At 42.8% G+C, this 14,333-nt stretch overlaps 1 protein-coding gene across 5 annotated transcripts in view; it reads left to right on the forward strand.

The window, feature by feature from the left end:
* The window catches only part of SEPTIN11 (septin 11), a 121,812-nt gene that overhangs the window by 53,867 nt on the left and 53,612 nt on the right, over positions 1–14,333 (forward strand). For all 5 annotated transcript variants that reach the window (XM_087723991.1, XM_087723992.1, XM_087723993.1 and 2 more), the window contains exon 2: positions 2,454–2,568. In XM_087723991.1, coding sequence (XP_087580117.1) covers positions 2,454–2,568 — 115 coding nt within the window. The remainder of the gene's footprint in view (positions 1–2,453; positions 2,569–14,333) is intronic.

The following is a 14,333-nucleotide window of genomic DNA, read 5'->3' on the forward strand; positions in this document are numbered from 1 at the left end:
GCAAGGAACGGGAGCTCACCTTGTTCACACATTGCTCAGGCCTCGAGCTGTCAGCTTTCCACTGATAAGAGCAGCATCTTTAACCACCGAGCCATCGCACTCCATGGAGGAGGCAAAATTAATTCTCCCACAAACACTAGTTTTCCTGCAGCTAAAGATGACTGTGGTTTCTATGGAGATTCTCCAATCATGCAAACGTCTGATCATGTGAAATCAAACTTGGGTAAATCAGAATGAGTTTGCAAGAATGATTATTTTGTCCTGTCACCAGAAGGCTTTCTCCTTACATTAAAAAAAAAGCATTGTAACCTTCGAGACACATTATGTGTTCTGACTGAGGCTTCCCAAGAGCATGAAGCAAACTCCTTGTCCCGACAAAAAACCCTTTTATTAATTCACTGTAAATTCTGCTCATTCCCATTCAGCAAAGTCTTTCAAGGGAGGATTTACAGTCACAGACCTTATCTGGCTTGGAGAGCTGCCAGGCCCATATCTGCAGAACTTGGCAAGGAGTCTTGGAGAGTCACGAACCAATGAAGGGAACTAATTGTCTCCTGCAAACTCCACTCCCCTTTCGCTCCTCTTTTATTTCATCTGGGAGGGGCCATTCATCGTCCACCTGTGGCCTTACTCCCAAGTCGATCCCTGTTCTTTAGCTCTTCCCTTCCTCTGGCAACTCTCCGCTTGCGCACACTGGGAACAGGCTCCAGCTGTTCTTCTGCCTCACTGATGTCCGACTCTGAAGGCAGCTGATAACTGGCATATGGTTCTGGCCGCCTCTCTGCCTCCGACACAGAGCCCTCGTCAGAGCCTTCCCCAGACTCCAGGACTGGCCCATGTTCCTCCCCAACCTCCTCACTGTCCGAATCTGCTGGCCTCTGGTGGGCCACAACATTATGGCATGATGCCTTTTCCTGTCAGCAGTTGCCAATCATTTCCTTTAATGCAGGCCATGACATCCTTAAAAAGTCTCGGAGACCACCCTATAAAGGGAGTTGTTTTAAATTTGTCTCTCATGAGCAAATTAGATAACCGCCCTTGCTACAGTTTGGGATTCCCATGTCCTAACCATACAATGATGCATATAAAAAAAACATTGGCTCATGATGATACTGCACAAGAGGCTCCTATTAAAATTTGGAGGAAGTTGGGTCACGAATGTTTGTGAGTCAATAGCATTTCAAATAATCAGGTCATCTCCAGTTTACTGAGCGATCAACATGAATTGAAAATGGATCACGGAGTACAAATGGGGGGCGATACCATAAAAATTGGTGAATACACGAATTTCCTCTGGGGTTAGTATTATTTTTAATGGTGAAGACTCCATTAACTTGGTGGTAGAACCTGGCTTGTTTTACATACACAAACCTCCATTTGTATTGTCCATTTGTTTTCCTGTTTCCACTGAAAAGGAGTTTGGATAACTGGAAAGGAAACACCTTTCTTAGTCACTTCCAAGCAGAATAGCCACCTAAATAGGCCAGTGGTCCAATACTGTATTAGTATATTTAATCATATATGTGTAAGTTATTAAATAAGGTGGCTCAGTGGCTAAGACACTGAGCTTGTTGATCAGAAAGGTCGACAGTTCGGTGGTTTGAATCCCTAGCGCCGCGTAACGGAGTGAGCTCCCATTATTTGTCCCAGCTTCTGCCAGCCTAGCAGTTCAAAAGCATGTGAAAATGCAAGTAGAAATATAGAGACCATCTTTGGTTAGAAGGGAACAGTGTTCCGTGCGCCTTCGGCGTTTAGTCATGCCGGCCACATGACCCCACGGAGACGTCTTCGGACAGCGCTGGCTCTTCGGCTTTGAAACGGAGATGAGCAATGCCCCCTAGAGTCAGGAATGACTAGCACATATGTGCGAGGGGGAACCTTTATCTTTAAGTTATTAAATACAAAATATATTATATATTATATATATTATATTAAATATATTTGAAAAGCCCGACCATTCATGTCCGTCTCCATAGAGAAAGCGCCCCTGACTTTGTACTAATAAATAGTAGTTAGTCCTCAACCTATGACCACAATTGAGCCCAAAATTTATGTTCCTAAGTGAGAGATTCATTAAGTGAGTTTTGCCTCATTTTACGACGTTTTGTTAAGTGAATCACTGCAGTTCTCCTATTAGTAACACGGTTGTTAAGTGAATCTGGCTTCCCCACTGACTTTGCTTGTCAGAAGGTCGCAAAAGGGGATCACACCTCTCTGGGACACCGCAACCGTCATAAATGTGAGTCAGTGGTCAAGCATCCGAATGTAAATTGCATGACCCCCAGGGATGCTGCAAAGGTCAAATATATGTGAAAAATGGTGATAAGTCACTTTTTTTCAGTGCCCTTGTAATTTGGAACGGTCAGTAAATGAACTGTTGTAAGTCGAGGACTGCCTTAAATGGAAATCGGTTCTGCAGAGGCCGTCAAACCTTTTTCTCTTTGGATTTGCAGAATGACGACCTTCGAAATCTCGCCTTGTCAGGCCATGTCGGCTTCGACAGCCTCCCAGATCAGCTGGTCAACAGGTCAACCTCGCAAGGTTTCTGCTTCAACATCCTTTGTGTCGGTAAGTCCTACTCGTGAGACAGAAGCCATTTTCTGCAGTATTTCCAAAAATGTGATTGGTTGTTGTTTCCTCAATCGGCCATAAGAGGGAGCCAGAAGGACTGTTAGCTCTCTGTGCATTAGATGCTGGGCTGATCTGATCTGAGTGTTTTTGGAAGCTGGCTGTTAGAAAGTGCCGTGAGCTATTGTAAGTTTTGCAACAGTTAGCAAACTTTGAGTACCAGACTGATTATATGATACTGGACTATGTTAATTGGATTATCCCTTAACTGAAAGACATTGATGACTGGCTGTCTTATCCATGTATGACTTGGATTGTTTGATGGACTCCGATACCTCTATTTCCACGAAAGTAAAAGCCTATTTAAACGGCAGTGTCTCTGCATGCTGGTTTGTGTGTTCTCCAACACAACTCTCACAACGCTTCTCTGAACGCACTCGCTCTCCCAACGGGAAGCTTACCTAATACTTCCTCTTAAAGATAACCATGTATGAAGACAGGAAGCATCCCTAAGATTATATTACCAGGATCTGTGCCAACGCCGGTGTTCACCGGAAGGGCAAAGGGCATCACGTCATACATAGAATGCCAATGACATCATTACGGTACAGAATGATGCAAGTCCCTAATTTGCACCGTTTGCAAAATCAAAACTCCTCCAGTGTTCAAAAAATGTGACATTTCAGAGCTTGGAAACTTTCCTTTGAAACTATGACATTTTCCTGATAGGCAGTCCTTGATTTTAGTATCACAGCTGAGCCCCAGAATTTATGGTGCTAAGCAGGACGGTGAAGTGAGTTTTGCTCTGTTTTACAACCTTCCTTGCCATCGTTGTTAAGTGAATCACAGCAGTAACGCTTTTGTTAAGTGAATCTGGCTTCCCCCGTTGACACTGCTGGTTGCAAAGGGTGATCACCTGAACCCAGGGCAGAGCCGCCATCATAAATACATGCCATTTGCCAAGGATCTGAATTTCGATCACATGAACATAATTGTGAAGAAATGGAAACTTTTTCCAGTGCCATTGTAACACTGAATGGTCACTGAATGAATGGTTATAAGTTGAGAACTACCCGTAATCATTGTTGGATTCCCAGACTTTTGAAGCTGGGGACCCCATTGTTTTTTGTCTTTCAAATTTTGACAAGCCTGAGTAGGTCAATATCCTTGGGCACGCAACTTGAAGTTGAATTTGAATCTGCCCTGAGTTAATTTTTCAAACTAGGCAAACTTTAAGATGAGTAGAATTCAACTAAAAGAGTGTAGAGAAGACCCAACAAAGAGGATTAGGGGACTGGAGGCTAAAACATATGATGAACGGGTGCAGGAACTGGGCATGGCTAGTCTAGTGAAGAGAAGGACCAGGGGAGACAGGATAGCAGTCTTCCAATATTTGAGGGGCTGCCACAGAGAGGAAGGGGTCAAGCTATTTTCCAAAGACCAGGGAAGGAATAATGGATGGAAACTGATCAAGGAGAAATTCAACCTGGAAACAAGGATAAATTTTCTGAGAGAACAATCAACCAATGGAACAGAAGTTGCCTTCGGAAGTTGTGGGAGCTTTCAAGAAGAAACTGGACAGCCATCTGTCAGAAATGGTGTAGGGTCTTTTGCTCGGGTGGTGGGTTGGGCCAGATGACCTACAGGGTCCCTTCCAACCAGTGGTGGGATTCAAATAATTTAACAACCGGTTCTCTGCCCTAATGACCAGCTGGGTAGGCGTGCCTCGGTGGTCATGTGACTGGGTGGGCGTGGCCAACTCAGCGTTACTCATGTCGATGGGTGCTTTGCCTTAGCTGTTACGATGTAATAAGGTTTAACTGGAGAGGCAGTTTCTGTAAGCAGGGCAATAAAGATTAGGCTAGAAACAACACCAGAATGTTTCCTTCCTGCCTTCCTCACAGGATTAGCCCTGTAAAGTGGAAAAAAAACAAAAGGAGATTTCTTCCAACAACCAGTTCTTCGAACTGTCTAGAAAGTTAACAACTGGTTCTCCCGGATAGGTGCGAACCGGCTGAATCCCACCACTGATTCCAACTGTTATTTTTTTAACTTCCAAAATTCCCCAGCCAGTATGTGGGGTTAATATGTCCACCAATATTTAAAAAAAACTGATATGGCTACCCTTTTTAAGAGACACAATTCTGGCTGTCCCCTGCTGAGGCAAAAAAAAAAACACACACACAGTCTAAAAATAATAATAAAAGCAAAGTGATTAAGGCATAAAACCTAGCATCACAACCTATTTAGACAAAGCAGCTAGCCGCCACCATTTTCAATCTCCAACCTCACCCCATTTTAGCACATAGGGGTTGTTTCTAAGTGCAAACCTTCAAAGTTTCCCTTCGGCAAATGTTATGAAGTCCTTGTGATACAATAATTCAAGCGAGTGAACTAATTTCAGTTTGTAGCTAGTATATTTATGTGTACGCCAGGGCCAAGACTTTTCAAAACTGTTATTCCAGCTTTATGGTCCTCTGGAATGGAGGTCAGGACTTTCCCTGATAAAGAAAGAATCTACAGCAATGCATTATTTACATAAGGGCTTCCTGACTGCTTATCAGCCTGAGAAGCAAATCCTACAACCTAAATTATAACTGTAAAGCAGCCATCTGGATTTTGCTGCTTTTGAAAGCACAGGGGAGGGGTGAAGTCCTGCATTTTTAATGCCTCCTTGTATCGAAGCCATCTTCGGTTTAGAAAGTTGGGGTACTACAGAGAACAGTCCTAGATAAAACTTCCTTGGAGTTTTAATCCTCCACATCAGGGGTGTCAAACTCGATTTAATTGAGGACCGCATCACGGTTATGTTTGTATATCTTGAGGGCCGGGTGGGCATGGCCAGTTCGACATCACCCATTGAGGCTCTGTTTTCAGCCACGATGGGCATGTGTGGGTGTGGCCGGCTTGGGTTGGCGTGGCTAGCTTTACACCACCCATCGAGACTCTGTGTTCGGTCACGATAGCCCAGTGGTGGGTTTCAGCCAGTTCGCACCAATTCGGGAGAACCGGTGGTTAACTTTCTCAGCAGCTTAGTGAACTGGCTGTTGGAAGAAATCATTAGGGCAGAGAACCGGTTGTTAAATTGTTTGAATCCCACCACTGCGATAGCCCTCTCTCAGCTCCGTTTTCAGCCACTATGGCCTCCTGCAGCCCTCTGCCAGCCAAAATGGAGCTCGGGAGGGCCACAGCGACACCGTGGGCCACAGTGGTAGGTTCTGGATCCCATTCCAACCAGCACGATTGGAAAGGGCCCGGTAGCGTCCACATGGACGCGCGCACGCGCATGCATCTTACAGCTTTCCCGAGCCTCCACGACACTCCAGCTGCTCAGCAGAGCTTCGCGTAGGCGCTATATGTGGAGTGCGCTGAAGTGCCAAAGACTTAAAAGACCGGTAAGGAGCTTTGGCGGGTGAGTGGGCCCTCCGGAGCACCGTACCGGAATGGTATCCGGTGCTCCGGGCAGGCTCCAATATGCCCGTACCGGGGTGTACTGCCTGCAACCCACCACTGGTGGGCCGGTCCTTCACTGTTTCCAGTGTAGGCCCGTGAGCCAGATCTAAGCACCCTGCAGGCCGAATCCGGCCCACGAATCTTGGGTTTGACACCACTACTCTATATGCAGAGAACTTTATTCCTGTTAAATGTGGGAAGCATTTAAAAAGTGTAATAATTCTCTAGCATTTAGGCTTTTATCATATTCCTCTGCTTTAATATTCTAAAGAATAGGAACAGAACACAACAGCTTTATTTGGCCAAGTGTGATTAGACACACAAGGAATTTGTCTGCAGTGCATAAGTGCACCACAAGAAAAATGGGTGATGTAAGATATTCTCCAGAACACATTTGAGTGTTTTAATCATCTGAATATGTTTTAGATTCCTAAAGTACATTGGGAGTTGGATGTTTACAGGTAGTCCTTAATGTATAACCATTTGTTTAGTGACCGTTTGAGCATTGAAGAAACGTATGTTTTTCACACTTATGACCATTGCAGTCACGTGATCAAAACTCAGATGCTTGGAAATAGATTCATATTCATGACGGTTGCAGTGATCCCCTTTTGCGACCTTCTGACAAGCGAAGTCAACGGGGAAGCCAGATTCACTTAACGACTGTGCTACTGACTTAACAATTGCAGTGATTCACTTAACAACGGTGGCAAGAAAGGTTGTCAAATGGGGCAAAACTCACTTAACAACTGTCTAGCTTAGCAATGGAAAATATTGGGCTCAATTTTGGTTGGTAAGGCAAGGACTATCTGTATTTTATATTTTTAATTTAAATAAAAGTTTAAATTAAACTAAAAGTTATAATTTCGGAGCAAGAAAGGACTGATTCTACGTAATGTACAAATTACATTAAAGTGCACCATTTTTTTGCAGGCCTATTTAGAAATGGCTAGTTTGAATGCAGCCTATTCCATGTGCGTTAGTTGAAGTCATTTTCCAAAACATTTTTCAGGCTCTTGAGATTACATTGACTGCTTCTTCATCCACATACATTTGTGGTTTGACTTTTGTAAGCTGACTGCTGCGTTTGATACTGTATGCTGAATTTTAACTCATGGTTTCCCCGTGATTGCTCGCGCAACTTTTTCTTTTTCTTTTGAGATACTGAAACAAATTGACTTTTAAGAGTTGAGATCAAAGTCGCTGTGCCAAACAAAGAAGCTATGGAAGATCCAAATCAAATGTCTCCAGAGATTTGAGTGTCTCTGGAATGCAAAAAAGTTGTTTCCTTCCCTTAACATTAGTATTTTCTCTCTTCTCTTCCCTCCCCTTTCCTTTCCTTTCCTTTTCTCTTTCTACTCTTCTCTCTCCCTCCCTTCCTCCTTTCTTTCTCTCTCTCTCCCCCTCCCTCCCTCCTTTCTTTCTTCTTCCTTCCTTTCTCCCTCTCTTCCCTTCCCTCCCTCCTTCCTTCCTTCCTTTCTCTCTCTCTCCTCTTCTCTCCCCCTCCCTCCCTCTTTTCTTCCTTTCTTCCTTTCTTCCTTCCTGCTTTCCTTCCTTCCTTCCTTCCTTCCTTCCTTCCTTCCTTCCTTCCTTTCTTTCTTTCTTTCTTTCTTTCTTTCTGCTGCAGGCTATATAACCAAGTAGTTTAATCTTCTAACTCCTTAGTGTGACTGATAACTGTCTTGAGACTTCTTGCATTCCTGAAAAAAACTTTTTGTGTGCACGCGCAAGAGTGAAATAGTTGATCTCTGTTCTTTCTTTGGCAGAGATGACCTATTCCCATTTCTGTTCCCTTTATCTGATATCTGATTTGTTTTTACAGTAAAACTTCATTTATTTCTTTAGAAAAGAGACATCGACTGAAGCCTTGTGCATTTAGCCTGGGGAGATGGATTTCATTGTTGAATTCCTTTTTCTTTTTTTTTTGCAAATCAATGTTTTTGGGGGAAAATAACAGAATTGGGCTTAGGGATATTTAAGAAACTTTGGGGATATAATGATGTGAAGCTGATAAAAATCAGTTGCCTTTTTTCCTCTGCCATTCCTGTTCTTCGGCCAAATGCAATTTTTGAAATACAAGTAGTAAAAGATGAGGAGTGCTGTTCAGTGCAGTGTCATGACAAACAAAAGTTCGAGAGCCAGTACAGGTAGTCCTTGACTCATGACCGGTCACTTATCAACTGGTTGAAGTTATGACAGACCCTCCCAAAGGTACTAAAATTCTGAACAATTGTTTCTCCTACACGGACATGTGACATTTTATGACTATTTGCGGTGTCCTGTGCTTTCAGGCAAAAAAAATGGCACTGGGAATGCATTGCAGCGTTTAACAACCTGGGCATTCACAGAACAGCCATTGTGTTTACTTAATGAATTCTGCAAAACAATGATAAACTCCGTGCTTTGTTTTTGCTGAAAACCAAGATTTGTTTCCATTGCTTTTGGCAAAAATGCCCCATTGCAAACAGTGGGTTTGCTTTATAACTGCTGCGTTCGGTTATAATTACAAAAAAAATAATAATCATAAAATCAGATTGGTCTTGTAGGTGACTAGCTTTTCAACCGTCCTGACTAATAACTGTAATGGGCAAGCTTAATTATCGTCATAAATTCTGGACTATGTATTATTGTTAATAAAACAAAGGAGATCGCTGTAGATTTTAGGAAGAACCCACATGGTCCTACTCCACTCAATATCAAGGATGCAGCTGTAGTAGTTGACAGTATTAAGTTTCTGGGGGTGCAGATAACCAACAATCTGAATTGGCCTCTCTGCACAACATCCTTAGTGGAGCATGCAAACCAGCATCTGCATTTCCTGCGTCGCATGAGGAGAGAACATCTTTCTCCTTCTGTCCTGGCCACTTTTTACAGAAGCACGATTGAGAGCATTTCAACAAACTGCATTCCTGTTCATTTGGTGGCGGCAGCGCCTCAGATAGAAAGTCCATACAGAGAGTGGTGAGGACAACAGAGAAGATTATAGGAAGCCCGCTTCCTGTTATTCAGGATGCTGCTTATAAGCGCTATGTACTTAGAGCTCAAAGCATTGTTAGAGACCCCACACACCTACTTTACGGTCTGTTTCTGTTGCTCCCCTCTGGCAGGAGGTTTCGAAGTATTCCTAGCAGGACTACCAGATTCTGTAACAACTTTGTTCCTTATTCCCTCCATCTAGTAAACTCACTTTTTCTCGCCATGTACATGTATACATCTGAACTAGACCGTATTGTTTCTCTGTGTCATATCATATATCTGGGTATATGCATAATTTGATATTTATTTATATTGTTGTGTGTGTAGTGTATTTGGAGCTGATAACCCTTTGAGCTGTATGCAACGAAATTTCATTTTAATGCATGCCGATTAGTGTACATTCAAAGTGACAATAAAGTTAGTCTAACTCTATAGCTCCTTCTCAAAAGCTCTCAGCTGGAAAGTTTTAGATGAGTGGACTTAAACTAATCAAGGAGAGAAGCAACTTAGAACTGAGGAGAAATTTCCTGACAGTTAGAACAATTAACCAGTGGAACAACTTGCCTCCAGAAGTTGTGAATGCCCCAACACTGGAAGTCTTTAAGAAGATGTTGGATAGCCATTTGTCTGAAACGGTATAGGGTTTCCTGCCTAGGCAGGGGGTTGGACTAGAAGACCTCCAAGGTCCCTTCCAACTCTGCTATTGTATTGTATTGTATTGTATTAAAGGGGTTTGTCTCGTCTCCATGCTTAATCTAGCCACTATGGTGGTTATAAGCATTAATGAAAACACCTAGTTTCACATTTTCACTGTCATAATTCACAGGAGCTGTAAACAGCAGAAGAAGAACAGTGGTGTGGCATCTGGAAATTCTTTGGAAGCTTTTAAATGTTTTTGTGTACGGTTTTATAATTAAGTTTTCCTTGTGTAGTTTCTCATCATAACAACCCCTCAAAGTGTCGTGCAAATTGCGAGGCCTATGCACGCAAAGCCGTGTCCTGAAATACATTCTTTTTTTCTAGGATGTCCTAAAAAGAACCCTTTAGTACCAGCAATTTATTTTATTTCTTGTTCGATCAGAGAGGGGTTGAGAAATTTTTTTTTTTTTAATTGCTTAAGGAAACAGTTATCTACTGCTTATTCAAGAAGCCATAGTTGGACCCTTTCTGGACAAGGCTCTGGAGAAGGTGATGATGGGCCTACAGCTTCAGAAGATTCTGAGGGAAACAGATTATCTAGAACAGGGGTATCGAACTCAAGGCTCGCGGACTGGATCTGGCCTGCAGAGTGCTTAAATCTGGCCCGCGGGGCCTGGAAATAGACTAGGACCAGCCTGCGGTGCCTCTAGTGGCCAAAGCAGCCTAGTTTTTTGTCTGGTTTTGAGGACATTTTCAGGATATTTTTAGGCACATGTGAAGACCAGCTGGCCGGCATGTATGTGCCAGTGGTGGGATTCAATTTTTTTTTTACTACCGGTTCTGTGGGCGTGGCATGGCTTGGTGGGCGTGGTAGGGGAAGGATATTGCAAAATCTCCATTCCCTCCACACTCCAGGGGAAGGATACTGCAAAATCCCCATTCCCTCCACACTCCAGGGGAAGGATACTGCAAAATCTCCATTCCCTCCACACTCCAGGGGAAGGATATTGCAAAATCTCCATTCCCTCCACACTCCAGGGGAAGGATACTGCAAAATCCCCATTCCCTCCCCACTTCAGGGAAGGATACTATAAAATCTCTATTCTCTCCCTACTCCAGGAGAAGGTTAGTGCAAAATCTCCATTCCCTCCACACTCCAGGGGAAGGATACTGCAAAATCCCCATTCCCTCCCCACTTCAGGGAAGGATACTATAAAATCTCTATTCTCTCCCTACTCCAGGAGAAGGTTAGTGCAAAATCTCCATTCCCTCCACACTCCAGGGAAAGGACACTGCAAAATCCCCATTCCCTCCCCTCTCAGGGGAAGGATACTGTAAAATCTCTATTCTCTCCCTATTCCAGGAGAAGGTTAGTGCAAAATCTCCATTTCCTCCACACTCCAGGGGAAGGATACTGGAAAATCTCCATTCCTTCCCCACTCCGGGGAAGGATACTGTAAAATTTCTATTCTCTCCCCACTCCAGGAGAAGGTTAGTACAAAATCTCCATTCCCTCCCGATCAGCTGGGACTCGGGAGGCAGAGAATGATGGGGGCGTGGCCAGCCAGAAGTGTTATTTACCGGTTCTCCGAACTACTCAAAATTTCCACTACCTGTTCTCCAGAACTGGTCAGAACATGCTGAATATCACCTCTGGTATGTGCGTGCCGGAAACCAGAAGAGCAGCTCTGCATGCCATAGGCTCACCATAATGGATCTAAGTTCTAAACATGATTTGGTAAGAAATTAATGTGTCAGTTTTAGTATTTCCCAGATCTACTAAATAGGCAAAATAAACCACATTTCTTTGTGCCGATATTTGTGTTTTTCCTGAAATTCAGAAGATATGCGGATTAGGGAAATGTGCATATTTTTCATAGAAAAATTTCTTAGAAAAATGCCAGTGGATACGGGATGACAAGTCTTCTGGTAAATGAAATGGGTAAATGCAAATTCAACAGATTCTGTCACCTCTATTCCAGCATAAACCGCATTGAATATGATGGAGCAACTACATTGTTAGCAAACATGAATAGAATTGGACTGCGTTAAAATGCTGTTCTCTTGTGCTGTTGGTGGATTTTCTGAAGGCATTTTGTTAGCTAGTTTAGGAAGTGAAATTGAGGGTCAGAGGGAACAGGGAATGATTTGTAGGGTCTGCTAAGCCCAAAATAAGAATTTCGTATGAATAATAATGCGGTTTAGCTTTACAAGAGAAAGCGATTTGCAAATACTATTTATTCCTGTTGCAGACCAAAACCAAAAGATTGTAAAAATAAATATTGGAAACACCCACAATCTTAATTCCATACTTTTAAGTACGCTTTTAAAAAACGTTTTCCCCATAAACCCCGTAAGTTAAGGTGATTAAGAGTGTATCCCCCATTGCTCATCAATTGGTATCTTTGTTGGTTTAGTGTGAAGCCTACTATGAAAAGCAGCTGATTTCCTTCTTCAAAAAATGTGACGCTCCTTATGCAAAGTCCAGACGGCCTGTGGAATGTCGGAGCAAAATGCAAATTGAATTTAGCTATTCTGTCGCTCTGCAGTCATGATTTGATTAAAAACAAATATCTTGACATTTTAATTTAAACTATTTTTTTTCTTGGTAGCTAAACATAGGTTTGGAATGGAAAGTGTGGGAGGAGAATGAACTTAAAGAGGTAATGAAGGAGTAAATACAGAGTAGTTCTCAACTTACGACCACAGTTGAGCCCAAAACTTCTGTTGCCAAGCGAGACATTCGTTAAGTGGATTTTGCCCCATTTTACAAGCGTTCTGGTCACCGTTGTTAAGTGAATCACGGCAGTTGTTAAGTTGGTAACATGGTTGTTAAGTGGGTCTGGTTTTTCCGTTGACTTTGCTTGTCAGAAGGTTGCAAAAGGGGATCACGTGACCCTGGGACACTGTGACCGTCATAAATATGAACCAGTTGCCTAGTGTTTGAATTTTGATCACGTGACCACAGGGATGCTGCAATGGTCGTAAGTATGAAAAACAGTTGCAAGTCACTTTTTAAGGGCTATTGTAATGTTGAATGGTTGTGTTGTGGCCCGCCAGCGGAGCTGATGGCAGACTCAGACCGTGAAGAAGTTGGGGAGGAACCTGGGCCAGTCCTGGAGTCTGGGGAAGGCTCTGATGAGGGCTCTGTGTCGGAGGCCATCCGACAGTTCTCAGCTGCCTTCTGAGTCAGACATCAGTGGGGCAGAAGAACAGCTGGAGCCTATTCCCAGTGTGTGCATGCGCAGAGTTGCCAGGCAAAGGGAACAGCTAAAGGACAGGGGTCAACTTGGGAATAAGGCCACAGGTGGACGATGAATGGCCCCTCCCAAAGGAGGAGCAAAAGGGTAGTGGAGTTTGCAGGAGGCAATTAGTTTGCTTAATTGGTGTGAAGATTTGTTCATGACTCTCAGAGACTCCTTGCCAAGTATTTTCTTGTACAGTCTTGCGTTTGGAAGATATCAGCCTGGCAGCTCTCCAAGCCTGATAAGGTCTGTGGTTTTAAATTCACCCTTGAAAGACTGTTTGCCAGGACTTTGCTGGATGTGAATGAGAGGAATTCACATTCGCTTAATAAAAAGAGGTTTTGTCAGGACAAGGAGTCTGCTTTGTGGCTTGGGTCAGAACAGATTGTAAATTAAGTGTGTTTTGACTCTTACTAGAGACAAAATGGGAAACTGCCGTTTCTTCTGATGTGACACTTTAATTTTGTCTCATTGTACAATAAATATAGATGAGCCTTTATGAATAAGCAACAAGGCTAATTCCTGCTCTGAAGATGCATGCAAATTGTTCTGCAAATCTGGATTGGCACCATTTTGTAAGGAAATTGGGACTATTCATCCTGATCTTCCATAGCAATTATACAATCTGGAGAAATATTCTGAACTAAAGTACAAAAATACCCACTCCGACATTACAAGTCTAAAACTGTCATGTATTCTACTTCCAATTATCATGTACTCTACACCGACTTTTGCGTTAAATGTGTTTACGTGGAAATGATCCAACAAGAACATGTTTGCTTTGCAATCATTGTGCTTTGCAACAAGAAATACAGTTAATTTAGATTAAACGGCTGTTCCTACCAGATTTCTTGTCTGTTCCATCCCAAAATTGTAGTTTCTGTCTCTTGGGTTATGTTTTCATGCTAGTAAAGAACAAATTTTTAGCAATGGTATTTAGCTGTAACTTCTGTCTGTCATTTAACTTGTTAGTAGAAGTGCTATGCAGTGCCAAAAATATTCACATACTGCAGATAGTTCTTGACTTACAACCACAATTGGGAACCAGAATGTTAGTTGCTAAGCAAGGTCGTTGTTAAATGAATCAGGTCTGATTTTTTTTTGCCACAGTTGTTAAGTGAATTATGGGTTGTCCTGTACTTTGACCACAACTGGGATCAGAATTTCCACTGTTAATTAAGGCAGTTAAGTGAGTCACACCCAATTTTATGATCTTTTCTGCTATGGTTGTTAAGCAAATCATTGCATTTGTTAAGTGAATCATGTAAACATTAGGCGAATCTGGCTTCTCTATTGTCCCAAAGGAGCTTTTTCTGGAGGCAACTGGACTTCTCTTTTTTCTTTTGAAGATGTTTTGCTTCTCATCCAAGAAGCTTCTTCAGCTCCGACTGGATGGTGAGGAATGGAAGGATTTATATTCCTTGCAGACAGCTGGTCCTTTGCATCCTTTTA

Source organism: Thamnophis sirtalis, unplaced genomic scaffold, assembly GCF_051295495.1.
Source record: "Thamnophis sirtalis isolate CommonGarterSnake01/CBP01778 unplaced genomic scaffold, rThaSir2_p1.2 scaffold_10, whole genome shotgun sequence".
Classification (NCBI taxonomy): Eukaryota; Metazoa; Chordata; class Lepidosauria; order Squamata; family Natricidae; genus Thamnophis; species Thamnophis sirtalis.